The sequence below is a fragment of the Ambystoma mexicanum genome, chromosome 1q (assembly GCF_040938575.1).
Source record: "Ambystoma mexicanum isolate Mex_15411 chromosome 1q, UKY_AmexF1_1, whole genome shotgun sequence".
In the NCBI taxonomy this organism is placed as follows: Eukaryota; Metazoa; Chordata; class Amphibia; order Caudata; family Ambystomatidae; genus Ambystoma; species Ambystoma mexicanum.
Window position 1 is genome coordinate 695,593,238 of NC_090922.1, and position 21,242 is coordinate 695,614,479.

The following is a 21,242-nucleotide window of genomic DNA, read 5'->3' on the forward strand; positions in this document are numbered from 1 at the left end:
GCAGTTACCTAATTAAAATCTTTAGCGCTGCTTTAAGAAGATTTATATTATCGTCACCTGAATTTGCTCCCATAGTAAACCAGAGCATGGGCCAAAATTCTGTGTGAGTAGAGACTATGTCCATTTTGTAAAGGGCCGGTTGACACCTACTCACTAGTTGTATTTTCTTTAAGGAACTCTATGCAAGGGGCTAAGGTCATTTCTGCTCTATGCCTTAGAGCACTTGCACTGACCAGTTTTGGGCAACTATTTTCTCAGCAGTATCTTTGGTGAATGTGGCAGTGACTTTAGATGCATGGGAACGGATTGCTTCACAGCTCATAGAAATGCAGAATCGTGAAGCAAGTTTGAATATGCTATAACTTGTTTCAAAGCAGTTTGCATGGTGATTTTCTTGCATTTCTGGTTTATCAGTTTTATATGTTGAGCAATTACTGTTTTATTTAAATACAACTAGCTGAACTGCCCGGCTTCACCTGGGATTTCCAAATCTCTGATCGGTAAGTCTCATTTAAATTTCTTCAGCAGTTTCATTGCTTCATTTTTTAGCAGCACAAATTGTCAGATCAGTAAGTGTCGCTTAGTTTCTTCAGCAGTTTCATTCCTTCATTATTCAGCAGCACTAATTCTCTTCACAGCATGTCATGTTTCCGTTTCTTCAGCAGTTCAGTTGCTTTGTTTTTTAGTAGCCTGAATCCTCTGATCAGTAAGTCTTGCTTGAGGTTCTTCAGCACTTTCATTGTTCTGTCTCAAACCTGGGGAATTCTATCAGCTTAATTTTCTTGAGATCTTCCTTCTTCAGAAGGTTGATCATGTTTCAGCTTCGATGTGCGATGATGAGCACTTCCTACAAATGACTTGTAGATGGCGGTGTAGCACCACAAAACATAATGGCGAAAAACAAAGCCGAATAACCAAAAAGATTCATAATCTCGGGAACGGGATAACCTATTAAGCCAGAAATAGTTGCATTAATTTGGCAATGGAATACAGAATATTCCATGCAGAATTCATTACACCAGACCTCACCATTCATTAGGAGTTACGTCCCCAAGAATGCTTGCTCTCTTTTTTATTAATTTTCAATGCACAAGGTTAGATATGTTAGCCAAAAGCATGTTTAATGAAGAAATATAAAAAGCAAGCACATAACACTCTGATCTGGCAAAAGTAATCAGACTTATTCCGTATTTAGAACAGAATTGATGGACCTAATTGGGAAAATGCACATTCTGCATGAGGGAGTCAACATATTGCGTAAAGATCCCCCAAGGCATCATCCAAGAGGAGACATGCTCTCTTTATGAAGAACCTCCCAAAAACAATGCTATATTTGTATTTTGTATTTGTTTTCGGTTTGTATAGCGCAAACTGAGCTAGGAAGGAATGGTGCACCGCACAAGGCATTTGGAGTTAACAATAGTCGGTGGAACGTTTGGTTGCAGATTATTTTAACTTCTGTCTCCCATGCTGGAGTGGTGGCATTTAGCTAGGATTAGCAGATCCTAAATGGCCTTTAGGTATTCCCTGAAAAGCAGGGCCTTGTGTTCCTTCCTGAATTGCGGGAGCATTGGAGCAGTCCTAATTGTGACTGGGATGGGTTTCCAGTAGGCTGGGGCATAGCAAGAGCAGGTCCATTTCCTGATTTTTTCTTTACATGCCTGTTTAGTTTTGAGCCTCACAATGGGTTGGCTCTTAGATGAGCACACCCCACCCGAGCCTATGTATTTTGTGGCTAGGTAGTGTGAAGGCATTATAAGTCAGATACAGACAACAGGTTAAAGTTCATCAACACAACTTTTATTAAAATCAAAAGGTAGGGTGGAGCAATACCCATCTTGGCCTATGCTAACATGGGATTTCCCTACCTAAAGAAAACTAAAGCTAGTCTACATCAAGAAAATGTCTGCCTGTGTTCAAAACCTATACTTGCCCTCACTACAACTTGTGTACAATGTGTAGGGATGTCAGCGCAAACATGAATAGTGTTCAAAATAGAGTTCTGAGCTTCTTCCAGCTCTCGACTTGTAATTAGCTTCCCCTTCGCTAAGTTCAAAGCAGTTCATATAATGCAGGACTCCCTTCCCCAAGAATTCAAATCTTTCAGGTTTCAACAAAACAACATAAGGTGTTCCCTTCCCCAAGAGTTAAAATCTTCTAGCCTTTCAAACCAACACAATTCTTTGGGATATTGCCCAGCTCTTTTGACATCAGTACTTTTCACTGGCTTACATAGGTAGTTCTGTTTATTAGTAAATTGTAGAAAATTTGCGTGCACTGGTAAATACCCATGAAATTCAATGAAAAAAAACATTGTTAAAGGGACATTGCCCAGCTCTTTTGACATCAGTACTTTCCACTGGCTTACATAGGTAGTTCTGTTTATTAGTAAATTGTAGAAAATGTGCGTGCACTGGTAAAAACCTATGAAATTCAATGAAAAAAAACATTGTTAAAGGGACATTATGGTAACAAGTAAACTGAACATCCGCAGAAATTCGCCAGTTATGGTAAACTAAGCAACCATAACTCGCGCCGCCACTGTGCACTGCTAACACTAACACCTAGGACATGAACGATGACCTCACAAAGGCCATTAATGACATCACATATTACATACATTTTAATAAATAGTCCCTACAAGGGGTTGAGTTTATATTGTTGGAAACAATAGGTTAGGGGTGACTGGGAGAACTGTCATGAACTACTTAATGTATTAAAGAATGTACTCATGTAAAAAAAATCATTATATTCTAGTGTTGTTCTTAATAGAGGAACCTAATCATACAGACATATAGGCAATGGTTACAGCATGCACCATGGAAGTACAATATTTTTCATCTGATAATTTCCGATAGTAAAATAATAAATGCAACCTTATGAGAGTTTTGGGTAATGTTAAACATTGTATAAATAGGTAACAATTGAAAACTTGCCACACACTTGTGTTAGCAGGAAAAATACATTTAAAAATGTACAATGCATACAAATTAGAGGCGCATACAGGGAAACTAAAGTAAGGGAGAAAGAAACAACACCACCAAAAAATGACAATAACATTAAAGTTAATCATCATGTACACAAATGAATTGTGTGTTTGAGGCGTGCTTATTGCCCGACGTATATGAACTATGAGCACAGATTAAAGTCTAAGGAAAGTACTTAGAAACATATAAAGAGGTTAAAGTGTAGGTATATAACACCTTTGAAATTTTGGAAATTCTCATTGTCAGTAAAAACAAAAAACTAGCCTAATCATGTCAACAAAAACAAGTGGTCCAGATATGTGACGTCATCAGTGATGCCATTGATGACATTTGTGATGTCATCTTTCCTGTCCTGGGTGTTAGTCTAAGCAGTGCACGGTGGTGGTGCGAGTTATGGTTGCTTAGCTTATCATACCTGGCACATTTCTGCTGTTTTCGGTTTTACTTGTAACCATAACGTCCCTTTAACAAAGTTTTTTCATTGAATTTCATAGGTTTTTATTAGTGCAATTTAACCATAACGTCTCTTTAAAGTTTTTTCAGTGAATATTTATGTGCACAACCTTGAGGAGGTACCTTGGTGAAGATGGTAAGCCATTCACACATCTTGTTACATAATCTGCAGTTGGCCATCAACTGTTGACGTGCATCCCTTTTCACATAGCATGTTATTTTAATAGATTACTCACCAATGAGCATGTCTTTTAAGTCCCACTTTAGCTAATTCATTCATTACCACCAGGCACCAGAATTGGTTAATACTAATATAGGTGGATTACACTCTGGGTCTACAAAACCTAGAAAGACGTTTTGTTAAAGCTAATTTTAGGGAACCAGATGACCCCACCATGTACGGCTTTCAGTTGACAGCGCAATAGCCCTCTCGGTTTTAACATGCAGAACCAGACAGGAAGGGGACTAGCATAGAATTGCGTGTTTCATCTGCACTGTTAGTTTACAGATCCAGGCACTAACAGTCATACACCAGAGTCACCACACCCAAGTCACACTATAGATTAACCACTCGAGACCAGTCCTAATTATAAGGAGCTTAGCTGCAAAACAAATGTGCCGGGATGGTCTGGTAGGTACATTAAACAATTGGTAAAATAACTTTGGGAGTATTAGCATCTTAGTTAAAGAGGTCCTGCCAACCATACATTTATGGGTTTCAAAAGCCAGGTATGCCCCTTTTTTCAGTCTCATACATCACCCTGGAATAGTTGTCTTGGTTTAGAATAATAATTTCACGAACGACATAGGTTTCCCAATAAAGGACATTAGAAAGGCGCCACTTAAATGGCACTTGTTCTTCTGCACATTGATTTTTGTCAGTAGGTGGTAGGAACTCTGATTTTCTCAATTTTATCAGCAGCCATCCGTTTGTGAAATAGACTGCCAGGGATAATGCACCACAAGTCTTTAAAATAGATCACCATCGGACCTGCATCTAGTGAGGCTAGGGCATGTTGGTTGTAGCATGATAGCCCCCTGCGTAAGTGATCCTATCATAATATACAGGGGAAGGGTTTTATTGCAAGTGCAGGCACTGGACACAGTGTCCACTGGACAGGGACACTCAGACGCCCCAACGAGTCCACCACTTGGCTGATATAACACAGATGTGGAAACAGTTAGGAACACACTTGTCAATGGTTACCTGTGTGGTAATCTTACCCACAAATAATCATTTCAATGTGGTAAAAAGAAAGGGCCATTCCAGGATATCAAATGCCTTTTCGCTATCAAATAACATAGGTGCCGGTGGAAAATCTAGGTTAACTTGTGTGAGAATTGAGGCGAGGTACCTCAGGATAGTGAGTCTCAGTCGTCGTGTTAGGGCATTAGTCCATGGGCTAGCAATGGAGAAGTGACAGTCAGCAGAAGGACTAAATACCTGCGATATCCTTACATGATTTCAGATTCAGGACAATGAGTGCTTAACTAAATATTTGAGGCATTATATGGCTACGCAGGGTCGGTCCCTGATACCTTCTGTGCAATTTACTGGCTATCAATAACATGTATTCTTTGTAGACTTCAAAATAATCCCATCAGAATCCAGACATTTGCTAGACAAAAGTCTCAGGTGGTATGTTCAAGATCAGAGCATTAATGGACTACTGAGTGTTACCATAGCTTTTCACAAAAGTATCATGCGCCTCAGCTGATCAGTGCGCTTCTGCTAGAATGGCCAACTAAATCAGGGGCCTGGTCATATATTCTAGACCATCTGAGCTTTTACACTGTTCTCGAGGCTCCTCAAATTCCAAATGATTGCTTTTTCTCAATCTTCTTCTCGGTAATTGCAGCATTGTACAAGTTGTTAACCCATGCATTTTGTAACCACAGTAGAAACATTACTGCCCTCGCAGCCTGTCTTTAGCTCATCAACCAATAGCAGTACTAAATGTATTTTATAATTTCCAACCCACCTTCCCAATAGTTCATCATCAACACCCATATGCCAACTTGACACTAAGTCCAACTTTAAATGTAGTGTTACAAGCATTGGAGGGCCTTGGTTCCTTCCAAGCCATGGGGCTGCCCTTTGCTTCAACATTGTACTGTCGGTATACATGAAATGCAGACACCCCAGCCAGGAGGTACCCTCTTATGGTATTCTGAACCACATCAGCCTATACCAGGACAGAATTGACAGATAAACATACAGGGGACATTGCACAGCTAAAGAAAAGACAAGATACTAGATCACAAATAGTATAACTGAAACTATGACGAAGTGTAGAAGTCTCAGCCCATCAATCTGGATTGGCGGGGGTGGGGAGGGTGTAGTGTCACACGCTCCGGCTCATACATACCTTATTGATGGGCTGAGCAAATACACAAATGTAGATACGACATCATAGTTTCATACCAATTATTCACTGATGCTCGGTGTGCTGTGCTCCAGCTCTCTTCCACATTTCACCCTCTTACCTCTGCAACGTGGCGCTTCAGCAGTCCAGTGCCCCAAAGCACTGCATTCCAGACTACTGGATCCAGTTAGCGACCAACCTTCTGAACAATCGAATTCACAAACTGAGTGGAAGCTGAAATGTCCCCACCGATTGGTGCAGTTCATGGAGCCTTGAGCTGGGGCAGTAAGGCCACTACAACGTATCACTGAAGCAGAGAAAGAGCACAAACAAGATCACTACAATTAAGTCTGAAACATCCCTGTGTTACATAAACTGAACGTATCATCATATGCCAGGCAGGCAGTGCGTCCGGATGGAAATGGCAGATGCCTAGATACAAACCGTTTTTTTCTGGATCCAGCTGACATATATATGAGAGAGAGAGAAAGAGAGAGAGAGAGAGAGAGAGAGAGTGAGAGAGAGATGGGCATTCAAACACTGGATTATGTCCAACAAGGCCCAACAAGGCTGAAACATGTGTCTGTGGTTTCTCTTGGTACTCTTGTTCAGAGGAGAATTGCCATACATTTGGTGCTGCTTGTGGGTGGGAGCCTGAAAACATGGCTATAGAACCTCCTTAGTGAGAGCCAACCCCGAAACCAGGCTATTTGGCCATGTTTGTTGTCTGGTGCGGGCTCCCACATTTGTGGACATTATGAAAAACATGGGATTTAAGCCTAGGCTGCTATGGGACATCCTAACCTGGACCCCCTGCTCACTGTGCTTAGAGAGGCACAGCTTCACTTCACTGATGATCCCCACATAGGTTGAAACACGTTTGGGTTTGCTGTGGGTTCTCTTGTTGATAGGATCATTGCCTAGCTTTTTGATGATTGACTGTCCTTCTTGGTACGACCAGACTGATATTCAAACGGATATTTCTCCTCTCTAAAAAAGGTACAGTGAACTAAAATGTGGTTTTAGATCTCCTGAGTGGAAACAACCCCATACAACAGGCTATTTTGTTGTATTTGTTCTCAGTAACAGGGCTGCCAAATGTCTGCATATTTTAAAAAACTTGGGGTTTAAACCTAAGTTACTAAGTATAAACCAGGCATGGACTCCTTGCTCACTGTGCTTACAGAGAGGCAGCTTCGCCTCACGGATGTTGCCCGACAAGGTTGAAATGCATCTCTGGGTTTGCTGTTGTTAGTTCAGGGTAGAATCGCCTAGGATTTGCCTGGCATTTCGGTGCGGAGTACCCTGGTGGGATGGCGTATTTCAGTCTCATTCGCAACACTCCCACGTGTTTGTATACATGAAACAGTGATGAATGACTTCAGAGGGAGTTAATGACTGATGCTGAGAATATGATATAGTAGTTGACATTGTATCTGAAGTTAATATAATTTGACACATATCAAATGTAGCTTTACCAACCCACTCTTCCCCTATCAACTCATCTCCTTTAGAGTCACTGTATCCTCTTTTGGACACCCACACAAAGGTTATCAATATAGCCACAATTGTGGTCCCCACTCCCCCTTAGCTCTCACCCTCAATCGAGCGGTCTCTCTCTTGCACCTCGATGAAATCTGGTCTGTGCATATTCAGACTTTAAACACCAAGGGGAGGGCTTAAAATGTCCACATGCATTTTTGCCAAATGCTGCTTTCTTGCTGGAAACCAAGCTGGCACCAGACTTTCAGAAATTCTTTTCTTCCCCAAATACATTCATAGTTAATCTTGGCAGTCTTGTTTATCGCTTTATTTGCTTTCACTAATGTAATGTTACTTTTTTCCAGCAAGTACTTTATATTCAATTTCTATTGTGTTTTTATGAAAATTGTTATTTGCTTAATGCTTCATCTGTCAGTTTATGTATTGGGCTTTTTCTAATGTTTGCTTTTTAAATAGGCAATTGAGCAGTGTTTTCACTGTCTTTGACCACAGTGGACTATTTCCTTCTAGTGAGATCGCTAAAACATGCTTTAAAATAAAATACATACAACTATGGAATGTTCATACTAGTGCCCTTATTACAAGTTTGCCTCTATCCCCCAGGTAATTCCAGTGGGAAACCTGCATACTGCCTCTACCCATACCAGCATCTGATTCTAGGTGCCGGCAATGGTAATTCCAGGGGATTGCTGGATTTACCGTCACAAGTAATTCCAGGTGCCAGTAATTCCATATTTGCTGATAGGGGCCTGATTTACCTCCATCTCTTGGCTGGTAAAATTGCCAGTGCTGGAATTACCAGCAATTTACCAGCAATTTTTCCAGACCAGCAAACCTGTAATGACACTGTATGAGTCCATACTCCAAAAAGAGCAGGTAGCAAAAAAGTGATTTAAATCTGGTGGTGGTGATTAAGGTGAATTGTCCACCCTGCTAATGGGAAATCTCGTAGAGGCCGGTATGACTGTCCATCTCTGGTGATCTGAGGGGCAACATATACATGCAAATTTCATGCTGAATCTGGACCAAGTTCTAATAGGAGACTATTTCAATGTTTTGCATCACTATATTCCATAGGTCACTAACTGTGTATATTAGTATAAAAAGCTTCTGTTAGTCTCTTAAAGCGGTATATCTCACCATACTGACATTCACGCCCATAGAATCCTTCATGACAGTTGCAGGTGTAGTTGTTAATAGTCTCTTCACATTCCCCGTGACCACTGCAGGATGTTTTATTACAAGAAGCTGTGAAACAGAAAAAGAATCACAGGATTCCAGAATCAGAATGTATTTGTGACTGAAATGCCAAGACTGAACATTCTTTAGATGTGAGTTTTCTGCGTGTGGGGCTGGTTGGGCCGTAATACGGTTCCAGCGCAGCTAAATAAGGGAGGTTCGAATTAGTTGCAATGGTCCAAATTATTTAAAGGTAAAAATCATCTAAATTATACTAAAGATTTGGAACAGAAGTCGTGTGGCATGAACAGATAACTTCAACATCTGAGTAGATGGCTGTACCGTCTTTGCCAAATACCTTCGCGTAAAACAGAGGTCTGTAACCTTCAGCGCTACAGATAATTTCTACTACAACTCCCATGATCTTTCACCGTGGCATTAATTGGCTGGGACAGGTGGGCATTTTTGTCCAAAATATCTGCAAAACTGAAGATTGCAGACTTGTGTCCTAAGATAAAAGTGCTTGTTCGCTCAATCAGGCTCTGACCTCCAACACATTTTTGTGTTTTCATTTAATTTCTTTTGATTTTTATCATCACTTTATTTGAGTTAGTGTGATATTATTCCGATATTAGGTATTTTTCAGGTCAAATAAATCCAAATTTGATAAAAACTAACAATTACCTTTGGTTCCTATGGGACTTTTGGTTGGAACTCACTTAAATAGATTGAAACCACAAACAAGGTGAATTAGACTGACTCGCCGCCTGAGTCAACACTATAATGGTTTGACTGATTGAATTAATATACAACATTATTTCAGTGATTCGAACAAGGGCTCAAATTGAACATTTTAAAGCTCTTACATCCACATGTTGTTTCTGACCGTAAGATGATTACATAACAGAAAATGCAGATTGTAGAATATGAGAACTTGTTAATAATGCCCCTGAGACCATTTCAAATTTACCATGGCACATAAATCTTAAACTTAAATTTATTGATGCACTAGCGCTGTTGAACTCTTCTTTAGAGTGCAAAGCATTACACCGTCTTTTGTATGGTGTAACTAAGAATCCATAATGAGTACCTATGAATAGAAAAACAAGTTTCCTTCTTAAAAAAAGTAAAGAAATGTTTAAGTTGTTTGTGAACTAACAAGCACCAGCAGCCTTCGCAGCCAGTCTAACAAAGTCACTTGCGAGACTTTTGAGTCTTGAAATCTGTGGGTTGCTTCTAATTAAAGGTTACAACCCAAAAGAAATTGTTTGTTCAGTTTAGTACTAGATTTAGTAAGATCTCAGTTTTAATTGCACAATCTTGAAATGTCTTTTTTGAACACTCATATTCTTCATTGGCAAAACAAGTTCTTCTTCAACATTATCTTTGATATTGTTGGGAAGGGGACAGCCCCGTCCCACCTGTGTAAGCGCTTTAGATTGAGGCAAAATGCATTCAAAGCATTATGATGGGCCAGGGGGGACAGTGAAAGGTCCACCTCCCAATACAAAGGACCCCACTTCAATATAATCACCTATAATCAACCCACATAGTGTAGCCCAAGGTGCAAACAGAAAAGGGTAGGGGGTTGATTTTCTTTTCTGGTCACATGCAAGTGGCAGCATGCGCTGCACTTTAGCGGGACTTTGCAGGATTAGTAAGACAGATACCACTAGCATGGGCAGAGGAACACCAATAGAGTACATGTGTAAGAGCATCTTGGAACACATATCACATTTCTTGTAGCTAAGTATAAGGGGAAGCAGCTGCAGAAGAGAAAAGAAATGTTAGACCTCTGGTGCAGATACATATGACCAAGGGGATGGATTAGGGGCACAGAGACAGAAATATGAAAAATGCAGGAAGGGAGAAGGAGAGGATGTGGTGCCAGCAGAGCTCGGGGGAATATATCCCTTGACAACGTGTCCCGCAGAAGGATGCACAAATCCACCTTGTATACCCGTCATGACAGGGACCCCTCCTGCTGTGGTAGGTACCCCTTCAGCACCAGTAACACTACAAGCTACCGCTCCCCCACCCCCATACACAAACCCGCCTGAAGTATCAGCATCCACAGGTGTCAGGTCAAGAGCGTTTGAAGACAGGTTGTCAGAATTGTTAGCAGAACTGAACAGGATACAAGCATCCTCAAGAGAGGTGAGAGGTGTAGGGGCACTGAAAGACAGATCAGGAGAATGGAGATCAGGAGATCTTTTGCTTAGAATGAACCATGGAGGAATAAAAATGATGTGTGTCGAAAAGGAAGGTGGCCGGGGTAAGTGGACATACTTCGGATCAGATACGGTGGTGGGAGATGTCGAGAGGGAGGATGATAGTGACTCGTTCACTGAGGTAGGAATAGCGTGAAGAAGAAGGAAGGAGTGAAGAGGTGGCTGAGAGTACCCCTCAAGCAATAGGTACATGGGGGTGGGGCAGGTTGAGGAGTAAGACCGGGCGAATGGCGTTAATAAGAAGAATGGTATGGGAAGTGGAGTAAAGATGCAGATGCCCCTGATACATTAGGGGCCGGTGAGAACACAGTATGTGCCCTGGACCCAGATGGATAAGAATAATTTAATTAAGGCCCCCCCACAACTCACAGTAGGGGGCGTGCAAATAAATATACGAATTTCAAAAGCAAACAGCAGGGATGCCACTGGCAATAGGGAATATCAAGAGCTTGATGGTTGCTATAATTGGGGACTAGGCTTGGGACGTGTGGGTTAAAGCTGGGCATCCCGGAATAACCCTGGTGGACGATGAACATGAAGGAGCATTGTTTAACAGAATTAGAGCGCAAGTGTAGTACGCGTTATGGAGTGCTTTCCAGGATACCACTGATTTACAGTCCCTCATGCAGTGTACAATAGGTGATGATGTGGATCCAGCTAAATGTATTCTTAAATTACAAGAGATGTGGAGAGCTGAAACAGGAGGACCATGGGATTGTTCAATATCATTCTTCTATTTTATTGTAAAGAGAGGATTGCCAAAGGAAGTGCAGAAGGCTTTAGATAAGATTGTGGGTAAAGGCAAAGGGGTGGCCGGAGATACAGATTATAATAGTGCACCAATGGAAAGGAATCAAGGAGTGGGATCGGGAAACAGCCCAGAGGCACCAAACGGAGGAAGCGAAATTGGTAGAAAATAAATTGTCAAAGGTTCGCGTCCAGGCACCTGTGTCGATGCCAGAACAGGTGGAGGGGACAGAGAGCACCTAGCAGGTCGCGAACGCCACTATTGCTGCACTCTGGGCTGAAGCAGGACAAGGACAGCGAGGCGAGTGACAACAATATCCCGGTTCACAGTGACAACCAGCAGGACCGCAGCGAGGAACCAGGGAAGTTCGAGGAGCAAGAGGGGGAGGATTTGGACCCAGAGGGGGTGGGTTTGGACCATCCCAATGTTGGAATTGTTTATGGTGGGGCATTTTGCAAGGGAATGCAGGAGCAGGACTGCAATGGGGTATAATTAGGGATCACAGCAGCAGTGCCAAGGGCCCCAGGACTAGGGTGCCTGCCACAGGGTCAAGAGTATCAGAACCAAGGGTATCCAGAGGGGCAAACATATAATCATCAGCCTCAAGTAGCTGACATGCAGTGACATGCAAGTGCGGCATCTGCCACAGCTTCAGAAGGGCGATGCTGATCTGGTGAGCAGGGTACCGAGTAGGGCTTCCGCTCCCTTTGGAGGAGCAGCAGTGAAGGAGGGTAACCCCATCTCGTTCCCTGGAATGAACACATATCCTGATTAGGATAGCTCTCACGTGTCTGGTCTTGTCAAGAACCATCCACCCTGAAGAGTAACCCTTATGGTGGCGGAGATAGGAAACAAACAGCTCATATTTATAGTGGACTCAGGTGCAATTAAATCATGTATCACGGAGGGACATTTTCAGGAAAATTTCTTGACGCGCAAGGATTCTCTGGGGCGATTTCCAAGGTTCCATACACTGAGAAGCTGGACGTAAAGGTGGAAGGGAATTTAGTATGCGTGCCCTTAATATACTCTGAAAGTTCCCCTGTTAATTTACAATGACAATTGGCCTCATTACATGTTAGGCGGTAAGGGTAAACCGGTACCGGTAAGGGCACCGGTACCAGTAAACCCTTACCGCCTTACTACGAGTTCCCTTTGCGGGACCCGACCTTAACGGCTGGTTTTACCAGCCGTTAAAGTAGGGTGCCGCAAAGGGACCTTGGTGCTAATTACGGTACCGCAATTTGTGGTACCGTAATTAGCTCCTTGCCCATTCCCATTATGCCCTATGGGGGCAAAAATGGGAATGGGGAAGTGCCTTGGTGAATGGGGAATTACCGCCCCCGCTCACCTTGGAGTAGGGCGGTAATTCCGCCATCCACCAAGGCGGACACAGTAAAATACCGGCGGCAACCATGGCGCTAATATCATTTACAGATGGTGGTATAGGTTGCTCCACTCCTGGGATGTGCGCTATAAGAGCGATGTTGATAATACATAAAATGACAAGGTAGAAGATATTACTGTACTCATGAAGGCAGTGCCTCAAATTGCTAAACAGTGTTTGCGAGTGCCCACAGATTTCATCTTTCGCCCAGCAGTGTCACCTGAGGTGGGGGCAGGAACGATATTGGCGCTGGATTTACGGGGATTGGTGGTTTCTGACAAGAGGGTTGTCATATTAGGAATCGACAGGGAAGGGTGTGAGTGGCACACAGTGCTCTGTATAGATCCAACAGTACAGCTAAAGGAAGTGACAGATGACTAGTTGTTTGAGAATAATGATAAAGTTGGGGAGATAATAATACAGTACCGAAGGGTGCAATGTCCCTAATGGCAGTATTAACCCCACCCCTACTTCTTGACAAAGACTTACAACACGTGCCTTGACCATTATCGCAGGTCTCTGTATGATATTGATGGTACTATTTGGGAAAGAGCGGCTGGGATTCAGGTAAGCGTTTGAAGCTCGTACAGTCTTTAAAAATAAGCAAAGATTTGCTGAATGCTTACTAATGCCTTTTTCTGTTCTTTTCCCTTTTCCTTAGGAATGGCACCGCTGAAGATGCCCGCAGAACAGAAGGAGTGATGAATGATGGGCAGAAGCGCCGCAAGGTAAGGCTGTTCCTAATGGTGTTCTTGTTCTTGCAGGAGCTGAGCGCAGAAGAAAGATGCAGGCCTACTGGAGACCGATCCGAACACGGTGCGTGTCACGCCGCAGGTGCAGAATACACAAAGTATGTTTCTCAGCCTGTGCGTGTCTTAAATAGTCTCTGGGTATCCCAGGTGTCTCTGGGCTGAACCACACCCAAAAGACTAGACTGCACATGCAGTTCTGGGAACCGAAATATGTGGGGGCATCCATCTTGTCCCCATCAATGCACTACAAGTCCAATCCCCAATGTTATCCTATGGGAGTGAGTGAATCTGGTGCCACAAGCACCAAGTCTGACTCCAAGTGGGTCTTTGGAGGGATGGAGAGGCCCTTGAGGGCCATGTAGGTGATCGTGGCCTGGCTCCAGCCTGACATCTTGGAGGGCTGGGGACATGAGGGGCAGGAATCTTGACAAGGTGCCAACTAGTCTCTCCACATTTGAAAATTGAAGACAAGGGGCTGTGGCCCACATGAGAGCTCCATATCCTGCCAGGAAAAGGACAGTTCCAACAACAAAAGAGGACAAAAAGATTGAATTACATATCCAAAGACTCTTTTGCATTGCTTGCTGAAATACCAGAAGAATACAGACTCTTCAGCTCAGTGGAATCCTTTTTTGCATCTTTTCTTTTGCCAGGAGTGCAGGCCACAGCATATGCTAAATGGTTGCAGATCGTGAGATGGGAGCTGGTCCAGCTCGCAAACGATACAGAGAACGGGTTCAACGTGATCAAGTGCGAGTTACATGCATTGAGACTTATGAGGATGCAAAACCGTTATGTGTTGGACATGCTAACAGCACAAGAATGATGGAATCAATTGGGGTTTCAAAAGCACCTTGTGACACAAAAAATATTGAAGTACAGACTGATAATCCACAAAGTGGCCCTAAGTGTGAATTGCCCCCCTCCCGTATGGAGATGAAGTTGACCATCTATACCATACTATCATTTCTCCACCCCTTGATCTTGAAAATTACCCCGAGGTTTGGGTGGACCTGGAGGGGTATGGGGGATGCATCTATATGACAAAGAGTACACGTGTAGGAGGGAGAGTTTGCATTCAGTGTGTAGGGCCTGGGTGCTAATAAAGGGAACTCAGCCATATGTGGAAGCAGAGAGTAGGGAGCACAGAGGTATAACAGAGTGTGTTACTGTAGAAGTAATGAAAGGGGGATTGTTGGGAAGGGGGCAGCCCTGTCCCAACCCCTTAACCACTTTAGAGTGAGGCGAGATGCGTTCAAAGCACTATGATGGGCCAGGGGGAGGGTGGATGGTGAAAGGACTATAGGTAGAAGGGAAGGCCTGCGCGGCAAAATGCAGCATTGTATGTACTAGGCACAAATTGTGAGACGAGGGAAATCTCCAGCCATGCCCGAGCTCCTCGAGGACAGCCTACATCCCCAATCATCACAATGCCTATTCTGTGTTCTAACAGTGTTGCAAAGATATATTTTTTACTCAAAAGAAATGTGCCCTACAAGTCCGGGATCACAGACCGGCGCCTGGTGTGCATGTTATCTCACACTGGCCAAAGCATGACCCGGCCCATCCCTAGGAGACTACGAGTTATAGCCCATATAACTGACTAAGCCTTAAGGTCCCTGAAAGGTTAATGTCCCAGAACCTCCTTTGTGCCATTCTTAAGGCCTCCCAGGAACACACTATAGTGATAAAGTAGCTGTATGTTAGGAGTATAGTTATTTTTGTTCTTTGACCTTCGATGTGAGAAGGAGATGATCACCGCATCACCCACATGATGGAAGACGGACAGTCTGGGCTGGAAGCAATGAACTGGCATCTCTTATGGAGCATGTGGATTATGTGTAGGCGCAAACCAACCAGCCACACAGGTTTTTTACTGTATGTCTTACGTCATCTATGTTTTCCTTTATGAGATTCTGCTTGTACACATTTTTGGCAGAACGTTCTTAGCAGCAGATTTATTTGCTGTTGCTCTCATCTGCTTGTGAGATTAAAACTTGTTATCCTTACAAGACCAATTTGGGCTTGTATTTTCTCTGGTCTGAGCATTTAGGGGCGTACCTTCAATATGCTCCATCAGTCTTACTCTATTGGCTATATTGGCTGGTGGGGATGCCTATGTTTCAGTATGATGGTCTTTGACATCCAGATTCTGTTAGGAATCCCTTGATTTCCAAAAGGGTTCCAAACCAACCCATATTCCTTACCGACACTGGGCTGCCAGCTATATCTATGTTGTGATCTTGTTTCCGGAAAGCAGTCAAACCCGGTGACCGAAACAGATCAGCAGTGGAGTGATTCACTTGCAGTCCGAGTTGTGAGTTGCTGTGCTGAACCCCACTTCAGGCCGAGACATCGACCTAAAAAGCCTAGATTCGAAATGGCAAGTATATTCACAACTTCCAATCATGAAGAACAATCCTACTGCTGACAAGGTCCACAATCTTGATTCTTCCAAACCTCTTTGCCACCTTGAAATTTGTCTGTCTTGGGTTCCATTCCTTCACCTTCCTGAATCCTGGTGATTGCATGCCATTTTTAGTCAAGCTTTCCCCTGGACCTTTTATAGATCTGGCCACGTTCTATATAAGACTCCACCAGACTGCTCAGAAACCTACTTCATGTATTGAGGTAAGTAATGTGTTTATGAAACAGTAGTGACTAGTAGCCCTTTACTCCCTCCACTTAGGCTTTGTTCCTTTCTCCTTCCCTATTCCGTGTCAGTCATCTTGTTAGGATTATAGGCTTTTGCTTAGTAAATCACAATAGATCGTTACAGGCATATCTTTGGGAGGCACGGTACCCACTGATTCTATGGCACTTAGTTTATGGTTTGATAAAAAAAATTCTGTTTTATGTCAAGAAATGTCTGTTTTCCATATATTGCATCTTTGGCATAGTGCCTTACAGCGTGAAAGTTCCATGATCAATTCTGATACAATTATTCTCTCTCTCTCTCTCTCTCTTTCTCGCTCTCACCTCCCTATGCAATCTTTCCTCTAATGCATTGACTTCTCATGTTTCCCTGCTGGTGTCTCCCAGACCTGTTCTTTCTTCCCAGTCCATAGCCCTTTTTAATCTTCCCTTGGCAAAGCTTTCTTTCGTTCCCTCTGTTTCTTCTCGGGCAAACCCCTTGTTTTCACCCTTTTCCCCAAATTAGCAATCCCTAAACTGTCCTTAACAACATTTATTCTGGAAACTGCCTTAGCGACAACCAACAGCATCATCAATGTGCAACATTCCAACCTAAAAGCCTTGAGCAAGCATGCCACATCCACAACTATCCAACCTCCCATTTGCCATTTAAGGGGTGAATAGGGAGGCGATTGCTACTTGGTATTCTGGAGAAAAGGGGGCAATGCCACTCTTGCATGGAGTCTTCCCCAGAAGGAGCTAGCCCTCAACCAATCAAGATGGGTCATCGTACCGTATCATTAGGCTGCCAAGCATCAGTTTCCCAATGATGGGCAAAAGCGAAGCCTCTCCTCAGCGAGTTCCATTTGGGAGGCACAGTGCTCAATTAAACAATAGCACTTAATTTAAGTCCCCTTTATTTCAAAGCAGGACAGTGTTCAATATACTACATCCTTGGCATATTGCCTTACAACCTGGAAATTCCCTGGCCAATTCTGATGCAAACATTTGTTTTAATTCCCTCGCTACTCCTCTATACCATCCTACCACCAAATGCATTTCCTTTTCCTGTTTCTCTGCTGGTCTCTCACAGCCTCGTTTTTTTGCCACTAGTTGACTCTTTTAACCCTTTCCTTGTCCAATCTTTGTTCTCATTCCTCTGTTCCATTTTGGGTGTACCTGCCTAATATAGAACCAGGTACATTTACTCACCCCCCTTTTTGCCCAGACTTAACAATCCTCAAACTCTACTTGATTGAATATTTTTCTTCACATTTTCTTCTTGCCCTTTGGCACTCAGAAGAATCCTTCTGATGTGGTGCATGTAAATGAAATGCAAGCAATGCTAGATTACATCCTAACCTAAAGGCTTGAGTGCAGTGAAGCTGTGCTATACATTTAGAACACATAGGAATACAAGTTCATAATTCTGATAGTATAATAAATATCCCTCCAATTTCACTTAGCTGATTGAGGCCTACTAGTGCAGGGTTATTCCCTTTCTGCAGGGTGCGATAGGTGAGGTTTATATGTTCATTTAAAATTGCATCATTTCCTACATAATGGAAATGGCCCAGCTGAGCTCCCCTTCAGCCAAATATCTCTTTTTAAATGATTACTCCTTCACGGGTCTTAATTTATAAATTCTCTGTTAGGATATGGAGGATTGGCCTCCAGTTAACAGTCCCAGGTATTGACAATACCTGTGAAAACAGACTGGGTTCAATGTATTTGGCTTTGGTTGCAAGGAACTAGAAATGCTATTGAGTTCTAGTTTAAATTAATCTTCCCTTGGCTTTGGATATACTCCAAAAACAGGATACATTCCACACTAACTTACTACAACATTCTAATTGCATTTGATTGGCTATAGTTTATCAGACCCTGTGCGCTGTGAACAGGAAAATGTTATTTGTTCTACACTCAGATCTCATTTGGGTTTGGATATAGTGAGAAAGCAAGGTGTATTTCACACTATAATGCGATAGCATTCTAGTTTGAATCAGTTCCTTCTTAATGGCTCCCTTTCCCAGATACACCAATTTCAGGGACTTAGCAGAGAGATGATTACAGAAAACATATATCTAATTGCATTTGAGGCTTTTATTCTCACTTCTGGATAATGCGTTAAGGCACAGAGCCAGCATGGACCTTAACAACCTTAATTTAATCACACCAAGTCTGTTAGGTCCATCTGCTGTCATCTTTCCCTTATCCCAGCTCAGCATCCATCCAGTTGGTCAGAGGTTCCTCTTTCTGCAGCCTCCAGAATCCCAGAGCTCTCCCCACTTCATGTGGGTTTGAAAGTAAATAGACTCTTGTTTCCCCCCACACTATGTCACATTTCACATCTCACCGGTACTTCACCGTCTCCACTGGCTCCCGGTGGTACAGCGAGTTAAGTTTAAGTCACTATGTATCGTCCACCGGGCAATACATGGCTTAGGAGCCGATTTCCTGCAAGCTAAATTTTCCCGATATATAACCTTCGCTCCTCTACAACCAACCTACTTAAGGTTCCCAGGCTCAATCGGGAAAGACATGGCAGTAGAGCCTTTTCTATTACCGCAGCCAAGCTTTGGAACACTCTTCCATTATCACTTAAATCCTCAGCTAACCATCTGGCTTTCAGGAAAGCTCTGAAGACCACCCTGTTCTAACGTTCTGCCCTTTTTGTGTTCCCTGAGCTTGCAGCTTCCTTACCAGCGCCATGATGCCTCTGGGAGACCGTGCGCTTTACAAATATATATAACATAACATAACATTTACATCACAATTTCTGATTTATCAGATCTTCCAATTGGCTGGCTTAACAAGTTGATACTCCCAGAGAATACACCCCCTTCTTATAATAGGTCAAAATAGTCTGTGCATGTGTCAGGGGTGTATTCTGGATAATTTGGACTCAATCATATGTTTCTCCATGTTTTATGGTAGGAATTTTTCCCATCAATGACATATGGATTTCCAATATGTATAATCAAGCCTAATTCACTATCATGTGATTGGAATTTGTGCAATGAAATTTGACTAACTTGTTAATATGTGTATAATTGATCAATTATTACTTAATATTTCATATCACGTTTGATCTAATTTTGTAGACTCTCCTGATGTCAGAACAGTTGTCCTTTTCCAAAAGGAAATATGTATTGTAAAGTTATGGCCAAAATAATTTGTAAGCACCATATAATGTTGTTTGATTGATTTGCTTTATTTATAGAACTGTGCACGATAAATCACATGTTAATGCTTGCTTTCGGTTAATAATTATTATAAGTAGCTGACAGGTCCTTTTGTTTTAGCTCCTTTCGCTCACACATGGTGAATTTTATGGGCAGTAAGAGTTCAGAGTTGAAATTTAAGTACATCACGTTGAAGCTTTAGTTCTGAAACCCAGAGATGCTTACCATATGACCAACCCATATTTATATCAGCTTTTATGACCACTGTTAGGCTCAACTGGAATGTATTTAAATGTATTTTTAGGAGTATTTCAGCCTATTAATCAGAAGTTTGCGCATGGGATTCTTTTGTAGTGCTGGGCTCAATGTATCTACTTTATGAAAGATAAAGAGGACTATTTTTCTCCAGATGGCCAAGCATTTCCCCTCGAGTCTTAAACATCCCCCTTTCCATGTGCTTCCCATGTGAGTTAATTCCCAATATGTTAAATACATCCACTTATTTCTGGAGTGAATTCACATGTGGGTCCTCATTTATAATTACATCAGAGCAATTTCTCTCCCACTTCATGCAGAAAAATGAAATGGTGCTCTATTTGAAACCGATGGCATGTTGGCTTCTGAAACTAATGTGAAATACTTTACTTTTGTGATTTTTAAAATAAACATTAGTGACACAAGGTGGGTTTTCTGTTTATAGTTTGCAACATTTCTCACATAATTCGTAGAACCAAGCACCAGTTCTGTGGGATTTCATCTCGCAGTTCACATACACAAATTCAATAGCAGGTCTTGGATAAAAAGTGACTTTCAGCACATCTTGCAGTTAATTGAATGTTTAGTCGAAACCAAATGTGTTGTAAATATATAACCAGGCACGTTTTAGCACCATGCACTCTAATTCAGCTAGTCTCTAACTTCCTTTAATGTTTCCCTTACAGCTGCAAACCATTTTCAACTTGCTATGCCCTGCTACAAAGGGGGAGAAACTTATGCAAATCAGGCATGGTGGCACACATACTTTAAAGGCATCCCAGAATGGATGGAAATCAATGGCTTGGAGGGTTGCACTGAGTAAAGGCAGTTGTTTTGATTTATTCAAAACCTTCCATCCATCACCTCTCAGTTTTCCAGAAGGTACAAGCACCTGGGAGATCCTCACTGGGACTGATGACATTCACTGGCTTCATCTGGCCTAGATCCATGTTGAAGAAATGGATATTATAGTTTCTGCAAAGAGAAATGATTTTGCAGGTCAGAGGTGGGAAAGCCATAGATGCCAGATGATATTGGACAATGGGAGCACTGTTACAAGCACCCAATAGGTAGTTGTAAGGTTTGTGTTGCAGAGAGTAAAATCTATTGAAAGCTAGATAGTACCTCTTCCCATGAGGGTGTACAAAGAATCTACCTGCATGACAGCAAGTATATTCTGCTGTAGGTGTGCAGGCCCGCTACCTGTTTAAGATGCCAATTATCATTGGCATGAAGGGACTTGCACAGGCTGAGGACAGCTCATTGTACAGGTGGGGAAACTAATTCTGAGGACAGAGGAATGTCTAATAACCATGGGTACTCATGGTACAGGAAGAACTGTCTTCACCCAAGGCCATAAAAGTTGAAGCAGGGGTGGCTTGGCCCATACCAGATGATCCTCTATACCTGGCCTTTGGCAGACAATGTAAGTGCTTCAGGCATTGTTTAAGTAGTCAGCAACAGCAGTCCTACGGGAGTAATGAAGAAGCAGGGTAAACATGACTCCACTCTGAATGAAGTGGAATCAGAGGAAACAGACCTAGATGCTAAAGGATGCAATA

The 21,242-nt window shown here is 42.5% G+C and overlaps 1 protein-coding gene across 1 annotated transcript in view; it reads right to left on the minus strand.

The window, feature by feature from the left end:
- The window catches only part of LOC138558241 (E-selectin-like), a 405,907-nt gene that overhangs the window by 147,024 nt on the left and 237,641 nt on the right, over positions 1 to 21,242 (minus strand). Inside the window, exons 12-13 of the mRNA XM_069642666.1 lie at positions 8,450 to 8,557; positions 5,928 to 6,113 (exon numbers count right to left, since the gene is read on the minus strand). Of these exons, the coding sequence (XP_069498767.1) occupies positions 5,928 to 6,113; positions 8,450 to 8,557 (294 nt within the window). The remainder of the gene's footprint in view (positions 1 to 5,927; positions 6,114 to 8,449; positions 8,558 to 21,242) is intronic.